This window comes from Xiphophorus maculatus, chromosome 7 (genome assembly GCF_002775205.1).
Source record: "Xiphophorus maculatus strain JP 163 A chromosome 7, X_maculatus-5.0-male, whole genome shotgun sequence".
In the NCBI taxonomy this organism is placed as follows: domain Eukaryota; kingdom Metazoa; phylum Chordata; class Actinopteri; order Cyprinodontiformes; family Poeciliidae; genus Xiphophorus; species Xiphophorus maculatus.
Genome location: NC_036449.1, coordinates 21,811,070 through 21,829,961, shown reverse-complemented (window position 1 = coordinate 21,829,961; position 18,892 = coordinate 21,811,070). Strand labels below are relative to the sequence as shown.

General features: G+C 35.8%; 1 protein-coding gene across 1 annotated transcript in view; it reads right to left on the bottom strand.

The window, feature by feature from the left end:
• Window positions 1-18,892, bottom strand: part of LOC102217539 (ephrin type-A receptor 6-like) — a 186,882-nt gene that overhangs the window by 95,721 nt on the left and 72,269 nt on the right. The window contains exon 4 of the mRNA XM_023337586.1: window positions 524-679. Within this exon, the coding sequence (XP_023193354.1) occupies window positions 524-679 (156 nt within the window). The remainder of the gene's footprint in view (window positions 1-523; window positions 680-18,892) is intronic.

Sequence of the window (18,892 nt, the reverse complement as noted above, 5' to 3'; positions counted from 1 at the left end):
CATGTAATTCATCCAGAGACTCTCTAATGTTCGGCTTCACACCAGATAAGTCCGAATGACGAGGCTGGATTTATGGCCCTGGCAAATTCAGGCGAAATCCACAAGCTCCTAAGACAAAGTAATAAACCTTTCCAGATTGTCAGACACACAGAAAGATTGAAATACTTAATATGAGTTTACACTGGAATAATTAAAGCTTAATCAGTCAGAAATACATAAAGACATTTTCTATCTCTGACAATGCTGTAGATTTGTAATTCAACTTTGTAAATCTTCTGGGACGATTCCCCTCATCATTTCCCTTGCTGTAAACCAATCAAAGATTACCTAAGGTGCTTATCTGTCTGAGAAGCACATCCAGTAAGGAAATCCATACAGGGAAATTGTCAGCCTTCCGTTTTAGGGAATAGAAATGTCCTTTAATGTACCACAAAGGGGAAATTCAGGCATAACGGCAGCATCAGATATATAGGTTCACACAAAAAGTTCTAAAAAATATATAGAGAAAATAAGCCAAGCTTACGTGTGCATGCCATAGTTGATGGATCTTTCTCGGCTCTGAAGAAGCCTTTTTCGCAGCGGCAGATGGAAGCTCCTTCTCCATAGCTGAAACTGTGTGGAGGACACTTTGAACACTTGATGTTTCCTGCATATGCCTTGTAGAACCCAGGACGGCATGCTGAGCAGAACAAAGAGACAACAGGATACAATGTGAGTCTGTGGGTACACCATGTCACGGATGTTTAGTAAAGAGGCCGAACACAAGCAGAGGACCTGGTGAAAGTATTTACACCAGTAGAAATTTCTCATTTTGTCAGGTTATAAACACAAACAAGCGATATTTGTGAAGTTGTATAGAGTAGTATACAATGTTTTCTAATGTCTCTATGTATAACAATCTGGAACATTTGGTATGCATTTGTATTCAACCCCCTTTACCAGTGCAACCAATTGCTTTCATAAGAGACATAATTAGTATACAGAGGCCACCTGTGTTTAATTAAGTCAAAGTATAAATACAGCTGGCTCTAATGGAAGCGTGGCAAGAAGAAAGCTCGTGTTAAAAGAAAGTTTTTGCAATCCTGTAGGGCTCACAGCAAACATGCGGAAGAACTACCTCTGGTCAGATGAGACTAAAGCTAAACTTTTTGCTAAATTTTATGTACATCAACCTGAACAAACTATCTCTGCAATTTAAAATGTAAATATACTTTTGGGATACTTTTAATCTGCAGGAGATAATGGAAGATCATTTTAACAAAACAAAAACAATACTGGAATAATAGCAAGTATGGAGTTAATTTGTATTTAGACACCTTTCTTCTGACTCCCTTGAATAAAATTCAGTGCAACTAATTGCTTTCAGAATTTGCAGCCTACTTTTAGAGAGGATAATTTCTTGGCACTTTGACCTTATGTGGGGGAGTATAGAAAGATACAAAGGGACACACTTCCACGTTTGCAACTTTCAGAGTATTTACAGAGAGGTGAAAGGATCCATTTCCTGATTTGAATTCCAAGAACTTATCCATTTTGTTTTCACGCTCATTAAAAACAGAAAGAAGTGTTAACTCTATTGATAATAACTGTCAAGGTTTTCTTTTCCCAATTTATATTTATTATTGGCATGTAATTCTCAGTGGATAATCAGATCCCTGGAAAATGTTGCAACAAAGAACCTCTGTGGTCGCCAACAGCGAGCTTCAAGAAACCTGGCCACAGGTTGTAATGTGTATCTGCACATTAATTATGAAACTCTGTACAGTAGCTTATGATGAGCTGTAGTTGCGTAATAGGATCTTCAAACCAAACAGAAAGAACACACAAAAGAGAAAACACTCACTAAAGTAATGATTTCTTATACAGAACCTTCGAGCTACTCCTCAATTAAACACAGCAGGCACTTCCAAAAAACTAACTGCCTGCAACACTGATCTTTTAATATGAATAAATATACCACAAACATATATGTTGGACAAGTTTTTTATTGACCTAGCACAGGTTTATTGAGTTGAAGATGTGGGAAAGATGTACAACTGCAGTGTAAATATGAATTAAGAGTCAAAGCAAAAGATAATGTTTATGGTAGTTCTTGAATGACCAAAAACAAACATGATATTTCTCTTGTTTATTTTCTGTTTGCTATTTTGTGCTCATCATTAGCAGGTCTCCACAACTTTTATGTCTGATCAGTGCATTGATGTTTTTTTTTTCCACAAACACAAAACTTCTTCCTTCTCTTAACTGATGAAAACATTAATGAAAACATTTACACTGTTCAGTTATTTTTCTCTCAATTTTAACATAGCTTCTTTGTCCTTGAGTGGAATAAATGGGGAACAGAGAAAATGTTAGGTAGATAAATATTTTAGTAAGTATAATAATGACCAAAAAAAATTAGAATGTGAATCAAATGAAAAAACAAGCTTACAAATGATTCCCAGATAAAAGTATGTTTCAACCTATATCCTTTATTCCTCCTAAGCTTCTGACACACACCTACAGTATCTTACTGTCTATGCCAGTGTATATAGAGACATGTATTAGTGGAAATAAAGGTTATTTTTTGGAACATCAAGCCTCGTCACGTCTTTAAAGTACAGGAGATCCTTTAGATGTGCCTCTGTTTTGTATAGTGCAAGTGTAGAGGGTGTAGAATTCACAATGTTCTACTGCATTACGTCAGGGTACTTTTAACATTATCTTCTTGTTTTTCTCATATTGAGTGATCAATAGACCAGCTGAACACGGATATGCAAGGTTTTATGAATGCCCCAAGAGGATAAATAGCCTTTTTAAAAAATCAGTAGGTCACACTGCTATGAGTTGGAGCTGCTCTAAACATTCTGCATGGTGAGTTGATTAAGACAGGAAGTTGCAAACTCCTGGACCACTGCAACATGAGATTCACTAGTCAGGTCATTGCTGTGACTTTTGAGGAAGAACATAGATAAACTCTGTAGCAGTGGTTCACAAGTGGGATGTCTTGGAGGGCCCATGCTATGCTATTTTTTGATATATGGTAGCCACAGTGTGGCATTACTTACTAAAGGTAGTGCACCTTCATTTAACAATGAAATGCAAAGCAGATTCACAATAGCATAATGGGGGAGTAAGGGATACCAGAGAAATGCTAGTAAAGCAATAAATTATTGTTCCTAACAGAAGCAATTGTTTAATCTATCATGTTTCTGTAAGGAGTTGTTTTAGTCCTTGCTACACATTTTTTAAAAACTGTCAAAAATAAATATTTCTATTTAAAGATTATCCTAAGTGCATGCAACTGGAGTTTTTTTTATTATTTAATGCTTTATAATCCAATCAAAAAAAATATTGTAGCCCTTTATTCAATAACACGCTGGCATTTCTACTGGCAAATTTAAGAAGATAGATAAACCGAAAAATGCTTACAAGAAGTTTTATAATATTATATTTTATTGTTCATTAAATGCTACAACAAGTTCGCTGATATTGATTTTTTTTAAGTGACAAGGGCCAGCCTTCAGAATACTTTTCTTCAAATGCTCCTTGGTCACATTGCCATTGCTGTTTTCTCATTAACAAGAATAATTGAATTTGGTAACACAAACTCCGCTGTTTGAAAGGAATCACCTTGAAGCAACAAGGAGTTTCTTCACTGCTAACTGCAACAAATGAGGCGGTGGGGAGGACAAGGAAGAGCCTGAAACCAGGGCTTGAACTGATCAAATAAGAACAATTAGGACACAGTCAGAAAGGATAACACTGATACACAGACACACACACACACACACACAGGGGACAGAAGAAAGAAAGCTGCAGATGCCAATTATAAGGCTTTTTAAGATGTTAGTGTACAGGATTGCTTCCATACTGGTCATCGCTTCTTCAGTTGGATGTGGGCATACATGCATGGTGTGCAGCACACAAACACACCCACAGCCAATCTGTATTAGTATGATAAGTGACATCCCCCACGGCGTATCAAGGCTGCCTCCATCATTAACCTCTGATACCAACATGTCCTTGAGTCAAAAACCGTCAGTCAACTCCCACACCCCAGCAGACCCAGTTTTAGACTCTGTCAACCTAATGATGCCTCTGCCTGACCTTCGCTGAACCGAGGGGATGCTCCTTTTTTGAACCACTGTGTCCTGCTGCAATCTGTCTAGATGAGCTTTGCAGCAAGGCCACAACGATGCTGTACAGTGGGTGACCATGCGTCATCTGAGCTGGAGTACAAAGTGGGGTTCACACACGTGCATTTACTGAGCCACCAAAAACACTTACACCTGTGGAAGAAGAACTGTGACAAACAGCAAACTGAACTCAAGAGGACAGTGTGTAGAATGTGCATGAAGCCTGGAGGTTGTAGCTGGAAAAATAAATGGTTGATCTGATCATCAAATGTTGAAATTGATCCACCAATGAGATTTTACTCAACAGGCAACAACCTACTTTGCTGACATTAAAATTGAGAGGATAATTTACCATTAAACTACAATATTTTCCAGTTGAGCAGAAAATATCATAAAAAATTACCAATGTAAGATATATGCATAAGAACAGAATAAAAATTGAGGACAGAGTGAAACAAATTCGTTTGTTAATTACTTAGACAAAGGTTTTATTAGCTTAAATGTTGCACTTTTTTTGCAGAACATTGAAACTTACGTTGCGTTATTTTTTAAAGCATAATTTGGATGCAAAGGGCGTAAGTAATTTAGCAATAATCTTTCACAGTGCACTAACTATTTATGGCTTATATTGAACTGAAATTCAATTAAAAACACAAACAGAAACAAGCAAAGTTTTGATTGTGACATCCCTAGAAAGGTTAACTCTATTGCAGACTTTAAACAGTTTTAAAAACACAATAAAAATAGAACAAAAACAGGATGTCTTAGTTTAATATTCCAGTGTTGAAAAGACAAATGGAATGGTTTATTATCTCAAAATAAAACCAGACAGCTGTCCAACACCATCAGAAAGTTTGAAGTCAAAAAACAGGACAGTCCCAAAGGCTTTAGGGCATTGCAGAACAAATCAAATTATTCAAAAATACTTGTCAAGAAGTTTCATGGTTACAAAACTGAGGCCTCTGGGATTTTCCAAAACTAATATGCTCAAGTTGTTGAAGATTGTGGAACAAAAAGTTCTTGATGCTGACTTAGAGCAATAGAGGAAGGTGAACCGAAACAGGAGCTGCATATTGAAACAAAAACAGTGATTCATGGGTGAGTCCCAAAGAGGCCCAAACTTTGAAAATAAAATAAAAAAGGTTACAATAATGACCCTAAATGTAAACTGAGAAAGATTTACGGACAGACCGAGACCGACAGAACTTACCCAAAACACTAAACTAAAGAGAAGTATAAAGAACTGTTCACTGACTGCAGCAATAAAGAACATGAACACATCATTTCCAAAGGTTACAAAAATAGTTTCTTGTTCCTGAAACTTGTCTATGATACAATTTATCCTTGAACAATTTCACAATTCTGCATTTTTAAATTCCTCCAACCCCTAAAGTACCTTTAAAAGATTTACTAACACAAATGATCTACTTATGTCTCTACTGGTCACTTGTATCTGAAAATGTGTTTAAGGAAATCAACTTATTCATGAACCTCTATATGAAAATAAACATTTTTATCTTTAAACTTACATACATTATAGACAATCATTGTTGACATGTTTAAATAATAGTTGATCAGCTTCTTATATTGTGTTCACCTACTTGACAACAACCAGTACTAACAGATCAGGTTACACAAGCGTATACCATACACCTTAGAGGAGAATTAACCAGAGCTGAGCAGGATGTGAAAATTGTATCGTGACCCTCTGGCCTTTGAGTCTTTGATGTAATTCAAGACCTTTAACTCAAGGTTAATGAGATCTGGAAGTCACCCAGAACATCTCCAAGCCCAAGGCTCAGAGCACTGGACAGTGCCCTGAGACACAAAGGTAGCAGATTGGTTGAAAAGGTCTCTACTCCATAATCACTGGACCTGAACAACACCAGAGAAACTGGCAGGCATATCATATATGAGCAGCAGACCTGTCTGCTGCCCCTGCCTGTCTAACTGTACGTCTCAACAAGACCTGCAATCCATATCAATGTGTAGTTTCTCTGTTCATCTCCTTAAATACGGCCAACAAGTATGTCCTTTGAACAAGAAGAAGTGCACATCTCTGAACTAACGGAGCATAAAGGACATGTTACTCAAAGGTGTTTTAAGTAGGAAGAAAGGGAGTTAGAGGTAAGGTACTGTACATTATCCACAGCAGAGAATCCAAGAATTAGTGTAAAAATTGGTCCTGATCTGGAACATGCCGTGTCTTAACTATACATACTTATGCTATAAATAGTAGAAAAGACAGAAAAATTTTACTTGTAAATACATAAGTCGTATATTTACTGCTGATGCTGTCTGTGCAATTGTTATACTTCTGTTTAAATAAATTAGTGGTTCGATCAACCAATACTCAGGATCACAAACATCTTTCACTTATGTTGAAAGATGCTTTATCAGTAGATAAAAATTTGAGAACCGCTGTCATTTTTACATTCATGAGACTTTAGTTTCACATTCTGCTTCTAGTGTATAAAAAGCAAAACGTGTATTAATGAGACTTCCAATGGTGGCAAGCTGCTACAGATTACATGGTAAAAAAATCTGTAAAATTAGCATTACAACTTACAAATCCCCAAAATACCACAAATAGGTATTTTGTAAATACTTCACAAATATAATGTTTAGTCTATAAAATCTAATTTCATTCTACTCTACACACTTGTTCTATCTGGACTGATGAAAATTTATTCATCATGTGATGATGAATGAAACTAAAGAGTAAAATTGAATATATTTTCTCTTAAAATATCTGCATTTAATACATCAATTATTACAACATTCCACTCAACATTTCCTCAGATATAGGCAGTATGCACTTTGAGCCTTTTTTGGTATGCAGCAGATGATGGTGGGTTCCTCTCCTGGCAGTCGCAGCGAAGAAGAACAATTCCAAGAGGAGCACAATTCTGCAGCATTTACTTGCAGATCCACATCAACAAATGTTGCAGAATAGTTCAGCTCTTGAAATCAAAGGCAGTGTGGTGAGGAGGCGATGCAGAGGATGAGAGATCATTGCAGAGATGGTGGCGTTACAAGCGAGATGCAGCCTGAAACTTAGTGAGCATGTGGGAGAAAACAAAATGGAAGAAATGCTCTATTTTTAGTTTCATTCCAACACAAATATTACCATCCTCAGAGCTCCCTTTTGAAATCTATAAAGCAATCCAAGTAAAGTCTTTATTGCTTTTTGCCTCTGCTGACACGGTGTGTGTTTTACTCACACATACTGCATCTGTGGCATGGTGAAATAGTAACACCCCATCTTTCTCTATACCAATCACAATTCCGTTCTCTTTCCTCATGTGACATGCATTCATGTCCACTTCCAAACAATACAAGACCGACTGCCAGGAGCAGGGACAGTCACTGACATAAATAAATATAACACGTACATCTCTGCTTTCACATTCATTTGCACTGCTTCTAGTTGTAATGCGTTATGCACCACCTACTGACACTAGAGATGATGAAAAGTAACGCATCCTTTTAAGCTCTGCTTAAAAAAGAAGCAGCAATGGCACTCTCAGATCTAAGCTTAATAGTTTCACATGTAATTAGAAAAAAAAACACTCTCAAACACTTCAAAATGAAATAGCAATCCTCTCCTCTGCCTTCCCGTCCATTTCTCCTGCTCATCACACTTCCACACTCTCTTCATTAGCTGAATCAAGGAGTCCTATCTCTGATTTGCACTTGAGCACTAGTAGGCCTTTCTAACACACCTCGGTTGAAGTGACGAGTGGTTGGTGATGCAGGAAAAGCAGCCTTCAGAGTGATAGCTTCAGCAAGGTATTTATATCTATATCAGAAGCTACAAAATGTGTGATTTTTTTCCCTTCCTTGTCAAATTATAAAATAAATATCATTATCAGCACTGTAGCATCATTAATCAGCTTCAGACATTATCACTAGCTAGTTCACTGTTGTGACAGTAAATATTCAGCATTTCACTAACGCAAAGGTTATGTTGTCAATCTGTCACATATAAATGTCTACACTCTGTGTAATGTCCCCTTTTTAATGGTCATAACGCTTTCTTTGGGTTGCTGGTTAGAAGCAGGGTGTTCTGTTGTTACAGGACAACATTAGGTTTTCGGAAAGATCTGAACTGTACTACTCAAAATGTGCGAACTATGCTTAAATGCCACAATCATGCCAGGAAAAAAACACTTTAAATTATCTTTAGAAATTATGCCAAAAACATGGTGAAACACTGAAACATAATTATGCCTTAAAGGGGCAGTATTGTGTAAAATCGACTTTCTTGAGCTTTACATCATATTATAATGTTATTCCCTCGTCAAAAGCATGCCTTGATACTTCCATGCATGTTTGAGAAATCATTTAATCTCCATGGCAACCAGTCAGCTGTAAAAAAAAGAAAAAAAAAGCAAAGGGTGGACCTAGCAGCCTTCCCCTACAACTTCCCCATTCAGCTCCATCAGACCAGCCAGCAGCAATTAGCGAATAGCTGGTGGAACTGTGCATCTGATTAGCTCATTATACAAGCTACTTCTCATGCTGGTAAAAATGCTTTAAAGGGTTAATAGAGGAGAGATGTTGTGATGACTTCATGTTGGAAAGACAAGAATTTCTTAAAGAGACAGAAGCCCAATTTCGAGGTGTCAAATTTCTTTTAAGTTATAATTTTATTTTGTGTTTTATCATTTATCTACCTGTGATGTGGTGATTGTTGTGAAGCACTTTGACTGTAAATTTTCTATATAAATAAACTTTGACTTGACTTGATATTTATTATATACAGCATTTTTTATAACTGGAGGTGACAGTTACTTGATTGTGCTACAAAATGCCAATATGTGGCTGGAATACACATAGTATTGCCCTTTAAGCTTACTAAAGACAACAAAAAGCACTTGGTTGAGAGTGAACTAAGTAATTAATACACTTCATCAAAGAAAGGTTTCCCCCTTACAAATTTCTTCTATTTTGCTTTTTGTCAAATGTAATAAAATATAAATGACCGGAGTAAAAACTAAATATAATGCAATCAACTATTTAAACTTCTTTGTGGAAACATCATTCCTGCTGGAGCAGTGAGACTCCTCCCCTTAAAAAAAAAGCAGTAGATCAACACTAAGTAGGAAATCAAACCTTCAAGAAAAGACAGAGAGAATTATTCAGGAGTATACAGAAGCACCTTCTAGTCACGATTAGAGACAGGAAGGAGGTGTACAGGAAGAAGATGGAAAGCATGGTCCAGCAAACAACAATGTAAGAGATGTGTGCTCAGGGATGAACAGACTTCAAGCTGATCGAGCAAGTGAACTGAACACATTCCTTTATCGGTTCACTTAAAGAAAACCCTTGGCACTTCAACTTCAACCTGTGCACAGCAGCTCTGTTGGATTCTGCAGCACTTCTTTAACCTATGCCTGACCCAGTCCAGCCTGGTGGAAGACATCCTACATTTTTAAAGAAAACTCACTCATCAGTCCTCAGTGCCTGTAGACTTTTTGTCCTGACATCCCGCATTATGAAGGTTCTGCAGATTTGAAGTTGAAGACACCATCAGAAACCTGCTTCAAGAAACTCAAAATTGTTCTTTGATTTCTCCAGTGTATTTAACATATTTCAGCCTGATTTGCTTTGTTAGAAACTCCTGAAGACACAGGTGGAGGTTTCAACAAACGCTTGAATCAATGACTACCTGACAAATGGATCATAGTTTGTGAGATTGGTGAACTGCTTTATGTCATGGTGTAAGAACATTCATCTTATCTTAAGTGTGAACAAAAAAGGAGGTAAGAGAGTAATAGCAATAAGTCAAACACTACATTGTGAGGAGTACAAATATCTTAATGTTCATTTGTTGCAAAAATTTTGCATATCTTGTATAAGTCAATTAAATGGGGTGGCAGTGGCTTAGGAGGGGTTCATCTTGTGACTGGTTATAGTTCAAACACCCATTCTGTTTGGCTTCAGTCAAGTCAGGTTTATTTGTACAGCACATTTCAGCAGCAAGCCGGTTCAAGGTGCTTTACATAATAAAAACCCCAAATTACGAAGCTATAAAGAAAATACCATGCAGTCAACAAATATTACATTTTGATGAGAGCCATCATACACATCGAATATGTTGGTCAGTTTTTCTTTTACTATGGTTCAAAAGCAATTCTTAGCAGGTGGGTTTTTAGTCTTGATTTAAAGGAACTCAGTGTTTCAGCTGTTTAAATATTCTTCCTATAAACTTCTTTATTGTTTATGCACACTTATATAGTTGATTCCTCCAATCTTCCTATTTTGAAAAAAATAGAAGCTCTTGATTTACTTCTCAAGCTTATCAGTCCATAGTCAACTAAAGATATTTACTGTTTCTATTGATCCAGAAATATATTCTCGCAATTTGAGAACTGTGAACTTATTTGACATTTACTGATTCAATGGTGTAATACGATCTTTGTCTTCCAAAGTCAATGATCCTACTCACTTCTAATTTAGGAAAACATTTAAGTATAAACTCAGGTTTTTAGATTGAACTTTCAGATAAAAAGAGAAAGGAAGTCTCCATAAAAGATAAAAAGCAAATTTACAACCTGACATTCAACTGAAGATGAAAACACATAGAGGAGGGAGTAAGAACCAGACTGTCTAACCGGCGCTAGATGGGAGAATTCAAGGGTGAACGTTTCTTACTCTGTATCAGTGACATTATCAGAGGCACGGATCTTTTTATGAACTTTACAGAGCCCAGCCTCACTGATCCCTTTATAGCCGTGTTTATGGCAACACAGACAGAGCACTGGGCAGTATGAACTAACAGAGTAGTAAACCTCTCAAAATCCATCAGTTAACTCAAATTGAGAGTCCGCTTTGTCTCTAAATCTTACTTTAGAGACAAAATGCAACCTATAACTGGCTTAAGGGTGGATAGTAAAGATTTGTTTATGTAGTCTGAACTGGATATGTGAGACAATCCTCTGACTGGCTCAGAGATGGTGCTTTCTGTCTGCGAGGATATCGCCAACATTTAGAAACAGCAGTAAATCTTTGCCAGGGGTGGTTGTTGTTTTATGGGCCCTATGAGCATTTACCAGAAAAAAATATAGTTAGTGGAGCAAAAAGTAAAACAATGAGCATGTTGCTGATGATGTTGGGTTTTTTTTACACTGTGGACAGGAAGAAAGACATCTTATAATGCATAACAAAATATGCAAAACAAAAGTTGAAGCTACAGCTCTGAAAATAAATTAGACCACTAAAAATGATCAGTTTCTCTGATTTTACTCTTTATATGTACATGTTTGAGTAAAATGAACATTGTTCTTTTATTCTATGAACTACTGACAACATGTCCAAGCAAAAATTTTGTATTTATTTATAGAAAATGAGAAATGGTGAAAATAACAAAAAACCTGCTTTCACACCTTAAACAATGCAAAGAAAACAAGTTCATTTTCAGGAAGAGTTCAGAATTCAATATTTGGTGCAATAACCAGGAGGTTTTCAATGGGGTTCAGTGCAGTGGGCTGTTACGTTTTTCCAGAGCTGCATATTCTTGCTTAGGTTGGTTCCAAAACATAATTTCTTAAGGCTTAAGGATAAGTATGTCCAATTATTGTAATTTTAAAAAAATTAATTATCCGAAAATGTGTCAAAATTGAAAAGTAGTATTTCTTTCAAAGCTTCATTTCATTCTAAACTGATTGAAAGCAGCTGAACCTTTTTTTTAAATTGTCAGATTGTCTTGAATTATAACAGATACATAAACATCTAACACAAGGAACGGATAATTTTCTATAGTGAGAGCTAGGATTAAATGTTAAATGTCACCAGAAAAGCATTGCAATCATGATTGTAAAAATTATAAAATAATGCAGCATTTGTGATATTTCTTTTATTTTCTCATGTTCTAACCACAATCAATTTATCAGCCCATCAATTCTAACTTGCTTGTCTGTCCAAGGCAAAGAAAATAATTTCCACAGCATGATGCTGCCACTATCATGGTTCACAAATGGCAACATTTTTGTCTTCATGTGTTGCACTATCTGTTTCTTTACACTCTTCTAAAAAGTACGGATTTGACGAGTTCACAATAGTTGTAGCTTCTCCACAGCTGCCATCTTGGCTGGTTTTCTGTGGACGGCTATATTTTTGTAGGTTTGCCATTTTGCATTTTTTTATTTTTTGATGAAAAATTAAGCAGTGCTCACTGACATCTGAAAAGCTTTGGATTTGTTTTACAGCCTAGCCCTGATTTAAACCTCTCCACAACTTTATTGCTGATCTGGTCTGTTCCTTGCTCTTGCAGTGGAAAGTTGGAAATAATTTAGTGAAATAGGCTAATATTCTATCTTAGCTACAGTAGTATATAGCAGCATTTCACTTTAGATTTAATATCTGACCTTTAATAGGTTCTTCACATCTGAAGTTATGAGCATATCAGCTTTTTATCTCATCCTCTGACCCATCTGCTTGTTGCTGTGTTTTAGTGTCTCTACACAGATTAGAAAGAAGGTGTTGTGATCGGTCGGGTGTGATTTATGCTTTTACATCTATAAATATGAGGGAAAACTGTTTCTTATTGTTGTAATTCTTGCTTGTGCTTATGTGAACTCTCCGAGTTGCTATTTACTCTTCATGACACTTCCTTTTTACTAATGTTTTCTCACTGTAGTCAGCCTTCATAAAGTAGCTGTTTTCATATGAGAGTAAATTACACAGTCATTGACTAATTACTAATTAGGAAACCTCATAAGGAAATTGCTGGATGGTATTTCATTTAAGAATATCAAATTTCAGGACTTATTAGCAATGCAGTTTGAAAACCACACATCCGCTTACTTTCACTTAACAATTGTTCAATACCTTGTGGCGTCTGCCAATTATATGTTTGTGGTTGTAAACATGAGAAAGTGTAAAATTGCTAAGAGGGTGTGAATCCCTCTGCAAGACAAAGTGTATTCATAAAATGAAATAACCGCTTTTTTTATTTTCAGCCATTGACGAGTCAAAGTATCAATTGATATGTCAACATTTCATAATTAGGCATCATCAACATTTTATTTGTTTTGACATTTGGACTTTAGGAGCAGAAACTCAGAATAAAGTCCAGTCAAAGCTACCTGTTCTCCATTATATTGCTTATTTTATTTTTTGTGACATCTCTGTAGCTAGATCCAGTGGAGATGTTTGGAATATTATTTTACTATTTATTTGAATGCGAGTTCATTGAAAGCAGATTGTTTGAGGCTGGGTGTTTTATGACATCACTTCAAGATTGTCTTGTTATTTAATCTCACCATTTACAAAATGGCAGATTGGAAATTAAAGCTACATTTACTAAAAATTTGATTTTCTTGTACCGTTACTGACTCTGGTTTCATTCCCTCGTTAACAGCTTCCTGTACAATCTTGTTTAACAATTTTCACAGTTTGATTGTATGACTCCCTCAAAGCCATATTTCTGTTTGGAAGAGAGAAAGTGTTTGTGTTTTAACACATAGAGGCTATATGTATTTATTATAAGGTGTATGACAATTAGCGTAAAACCTTTCCCTCCTGTGTGCCTTGCCTCCACTTGATTGATGCCGACTGTGGTTTTAACACGCTGTTAAATTGACAGCAAATCGTCTGTAGAAGAGGTCGCATTAGCATATGCACCTTCTTGTGGAAAATAAACAACGGCAAATGTCTTTTCAAAAAGTGTGGAAACAAAAGAGGGAGATAACGACACGGTGGTGCTTTAGAAGCACCAGGCACATAATGAAGGTGGAGCGAAATTAAACTGGCTCAGTCAACTTAATGCCTTGGATGATTGTCGACACTTTGTTCTTCTTTAGAGAGCTTCAGGCCAACTGAATGAAGTGGATGCATAGGAGAACATTTCTAAGATGCATCTGGAGCATGAGTAAACTCACCAATGTTTGAAAATTAAATACCATGAGCAGACATGGAAAGCTTTTTGTTTTCCGTTGGGATACGGCTTCTAAGCATCAATCAAGCCCAATAGAAAAGTGGAGAGGTATAATGATAATTGGAAAAAAAAGATAAAAATAACTTTTTTTTTGATAGTTCTTTCTACATAGGCAAAATTCAAAGTGAATTCAGTAGGATTTTTGTAATGCAACTATAAGGATTGCAAATACACAAATAGATCAACCTTTTGCACCCAAAAATACATGATAGCATAAAAGAATGTTGTCAAAAAGGAGAACGAATAAAGGAGAGTGAAAGACAAGGTGCATGAATCGCTTCTATTAAATTCGGTCCATTTCTTGTTTCATATTCTCATACAGAACTCAAGGCAAACTGACACGAGCAAAAAAAGTTATGAATAAATAACAGAAAAGCAACAATTACTGAGCAAGAGACTATATTTGTTGGCTCCAATGGAAAGACGAGGCGACTGCAGGCCTTTTCATGACCCATTTTCTGAAGAAGTCAGAAAATAGTTATTTGACCAACTGGGGCATTCCAGAGCTCTGCATATATTGATGAATCTTCATCAGCTGGTACTAAGGCAGTCACTAATGAAGGAAAAATTTAATAAATAAAGAAAAATGAGATGGCGGAAAAAAATTAACCAAGTCTATCTTGTTAGCACGCAGCATGGTCTGTTTTGACCTCTTCTTTTCAATTTGTGCAGCAGACAAAGCAGTTGTAGACACACATGTAATGTGACATAATGTTTCACAAAATTAGCCTAATCGCTTCACACTTACTCTAGTATAAAAAAAATACTTTTGGATACACTATCATGCGGTAAGATGGGGAACAGCGTCATAGCAGCTCACAGTATATCAAGTTATGTCCCAGGTAGCCAAACCACTGCTATTAAAAAAATATATATATATATATATAAAAAACTGTAGTAGACATTTTAGATGTTGGTCAAAATGTGCAATATAGGCCTCTTGCCGAAACAAGAAAAAAAAGAAGAAAAAATCATTGAACCCATTCATTATAGGGTTGAAGAAATGCTGAAATGCTGAAATCTTTTATTATTTTTGCCTTATTTGATCATACGTCCTGTTCATCAAATGTTGATGATGATATTTAAGATTATATGCTTTGTTTCAATAGATATTCTAGGTTGAATGATAAGAAAACAAAAACTTTAAACCTTAATTAATGTACATTGACAAAACATTCTGGATGATCACTGCTGCACATTCAGGGAGTAGAAAATATATGCACACAGTTTCACATGTAATGGATTCCTTTCAGCCTCTTAGTCACCATAACAAAAACTGTAAAGCTAAGCGTGTCGATGGTCTCTCACTAAGAAATTTCAGAATCCTGGTGTCTGCAGTTCAGATGCCATGAAGGATAATTGGGATTTCAAGTCTTCTTTCCTGTTATTTAGTGGTTCCAAAGTTAAAACTAAAATAACCTTTTACCCCCAAGTGTCAGTATCTTTACTTTTAAAGATAATGGGAGGTTCATTTTTCATATCTACATTGTTTTCCCGAGAAAGGTTAGATTGCTCAACAAAAACACAAACTATGAAAAGAAAACGTCACAAACACAAAAAAGTAATTCCGATTCTTTGAAGCAGCAAACAATTCATGTCACCTTTTTTTTCCTGAAATGTAGCCTTTAGGGACCCATAAATTTCAATCGTTGTTTTCAGGTTATGGATAGCCTGCACCTCCTTTTTGGTCCCGCAAGCATTTTTGTATTAAATAAATATTTTTTAACAAAGGACAGGGAACACTCCAAATGCAGTCATTTGGGATGATAGAGAGGGGCTTCATGAGACTAGTGGGGAACATTTCCCAGTAATTAGGGAAGAATGAGGACAATTGGAACACAAGCATCTCTTGTTAATGATCTGCAGACAACACAGTCTGTACAATGGCTTAAATCCCACACACATTTTCAAACTGACAAATGTTTTGTCACATTGTTTCAGATCGGTTACTTCAGTACTTAGTGCAAATCAAAACTGGTTTTATCAAGTGACAGAAACAGGAGATTGAATCTTCCCCTCTTTCAAAGTCAATGTGCCAGTCAGTTGACCAAATCATATACAGCAACATAAAAAGACAGAATTTGTTTCACCACACTCAAAACATATGAGATGTTCAACATTACACTCTTTAGAAAGCATTGTTAAAGCTAACCTTATTGTACTGTTAAATATTAAAACAGGTAAGCTGAGCAACTTATCTTTTACAGGATTTTAGAAAGTAAAATGTAAGGAGACATTAAAGTTAAGCACGTGTAGGTGGCGCTTATCTCAAAGCAAATACAAAAGATGACTCCCACAATATCCATGATAGGTTTCCACCTTACAGCACAAATGTAAGGGGATTATCTGCACCTGCCCGTGACTTGCCACCATCAACAGTAAATAAGGGACAGGTTCCCAGCACACAAAATGTGAGCCGACTTGCAATTAAAAATGCACTCATGCAATCAAATGTGTTCCTAAAGTGTCAATGAGAAGTAAGAGAAAGCTTCTTAAAATATCTGTTCTGACTCAAAACAGGCTGTTAGGGAAAGACCAAAGAAAACAAGAGCTGGTGTTTGTGTGTGAGAAGAGAAAGCAAAGAGCAAAGATGGGAATCCAAATTGGATTCAATGATAATGTTGAAATTAAGTGACATTCTCTTAGACTCAGGTGGTGGAGTAAAATGTGAAAGACATACCAAAAGAAAAAAAAAGGTTTTTTCTTTATTGCCAAGAGCTGGTTTGAGTTTTTATTGAAGAACTCTAAAAGAGATTTCATTTTTTTCTTTTTTTTTAAACATTTGCCTACTTCAGTTGAGTGCTTTATTCATGACCATTAATTTCTATAACTGAAATCAAGTAAAAAGAGTGAAAAAAAAAAACATAGTGAGAAACTGAAAGTTGCAAAAAAAAAAAAATCACTGTTTTGAATGCTGAACTTGAACAGGAATGCACAACGTCTACTCAAGACAAAAGTAACAAAAGCAAGATTTTCACATTTTAAATTAAAATTGCATTATATGACAGCAGTGGTTTGGAGACCACTGCTGTCATAACGACACTTTCAGAAGGAACGTGAAAGCTCTTCAGTCCACATTAGTTATTTAAAGTATTAGTTACTTTTTGTCACAAAAACTGTAACTGTAATTGGAAAGATTAAAATTCTGGGAGCATTCAGGTAGATATAGTACTTTCTGTTCTGGTTCTGACCGGTATTAATGTTATATGAAACAAAAATGCGTCAAAGTGTTCCTGGCAACAACCCTGTCAGTAGTAAAGCCTACAGTATTTTCCACTAGCAAGCTCTGCCACAGTCTCACTTTTTTCCACATTACAGGATTTGCTTTATCCATCATGGTTTAACTACACTATTATAATGGAGTTGTAACATAATGTAAAACCACTCGAAGTCAAAGTTCATCTGCAGTTAGTGTACCAACAATCATTACTGCACTGGTTTTACAGTCTTGGGGCAGTGTGGTTCCAACAGAAAGGCTGGGTGAGGAGAAAACCGAACCTCTGACCTGTTGACCTCTTACCAATATTTGTTGCATATATGGTCTTTGTAGCAAATGTGGTCAGCCCATCATTTTTCTGCTGTAGTGATAACTAGTCACATAGTCAACATATTGAAAGACTATAAATATCTTTCAATAAAGAAAAAAAAATAACGCTCTATTTACAACAACAATCCATCAGACACCATGGATCCAGAGACGTCACCATCCATGTGGTATCCAGTTACTGTATCTAGGAGTGTTATGCCTGCTTTTTTACTGTGAAACACTGATTTTAAAGTATCGTTTTTGATTTGGGAACCCTTACATTATTAAATTAATCTGATATTGGTTGTTTTTTATATACACGTCAATCAGTTCTTTACTCACACAGTTTGAAACATCACTAGTTAAAAATACACTTCAAAATTATGTCAAACTTGTTCCAACAGAAAGTCTTGTGTGACTGATAACTTTTAACAATATTGAGCTTCATGCTGACTCAAGTTAATTTGTAAAAAAGCACAAAAGAAAGAAAAAAATCTCCGTTGATATTTTCTATCAAATTTTCCAACAAGCTATTCCAATAGATGAATAAAAATACAGCTTGTGCTTACCAAAATATTTAAACTGAAGTGTAGGGGTGTACGTGTTAAAATCAGTGTTTAGTGCTGCCACTCTCAAGTGGTTGTTGTGGGCTTGACTTGATCTAATATATTGCTTATGGCTCTGAGGCTCCTTTGTTATCTTTTCAGCGGCTGTCATGCTTGTGTGATAACACATAACAGCCAACAACACAAGGGTTTGTTGAGTGCCATTGATTTTATGTGCTTCTCACTCAAGCACCCGTGTAGTCCTGCAGTCAGAACCTACAAAAGGGAAAATTATAAACATCTCAGCTTCTTTTTTAGCTATTTCTTTAGGTAGAAAAAAATGACAGCACAATACAAAAGGATTGAGCCACCCAGATTTATTTTTTATTTTTTTTGCACATTTTCAAGGAGCTGGAGTTCTTGCTAATTGTCTAAGTGTAAATGGATTTTTTTAAGATGTTATTTCTGACTCAGGCTTTTAAAAGTCTAAGCAGTATGTTTTAGACGACTATAATTTATGGTGGCATTTGATTAAAAAAATTTGTTGTCTTAATTGCAGAATCTATAATTACTTAGTCACAATTTATTCAATTTTAATCTAAAACTATGTTGACAAAATTATTAACACTTTCAATTCAAATACCTTTTTTTACTGCTAAATTATTGAATAAGTGTTCAATGACAAAATATTTAATGTTTCTTTACTCATTTAGGTTATTAAACCTCAAGTTGATGCAAGGTGTTATAATGGCCAGTCGAC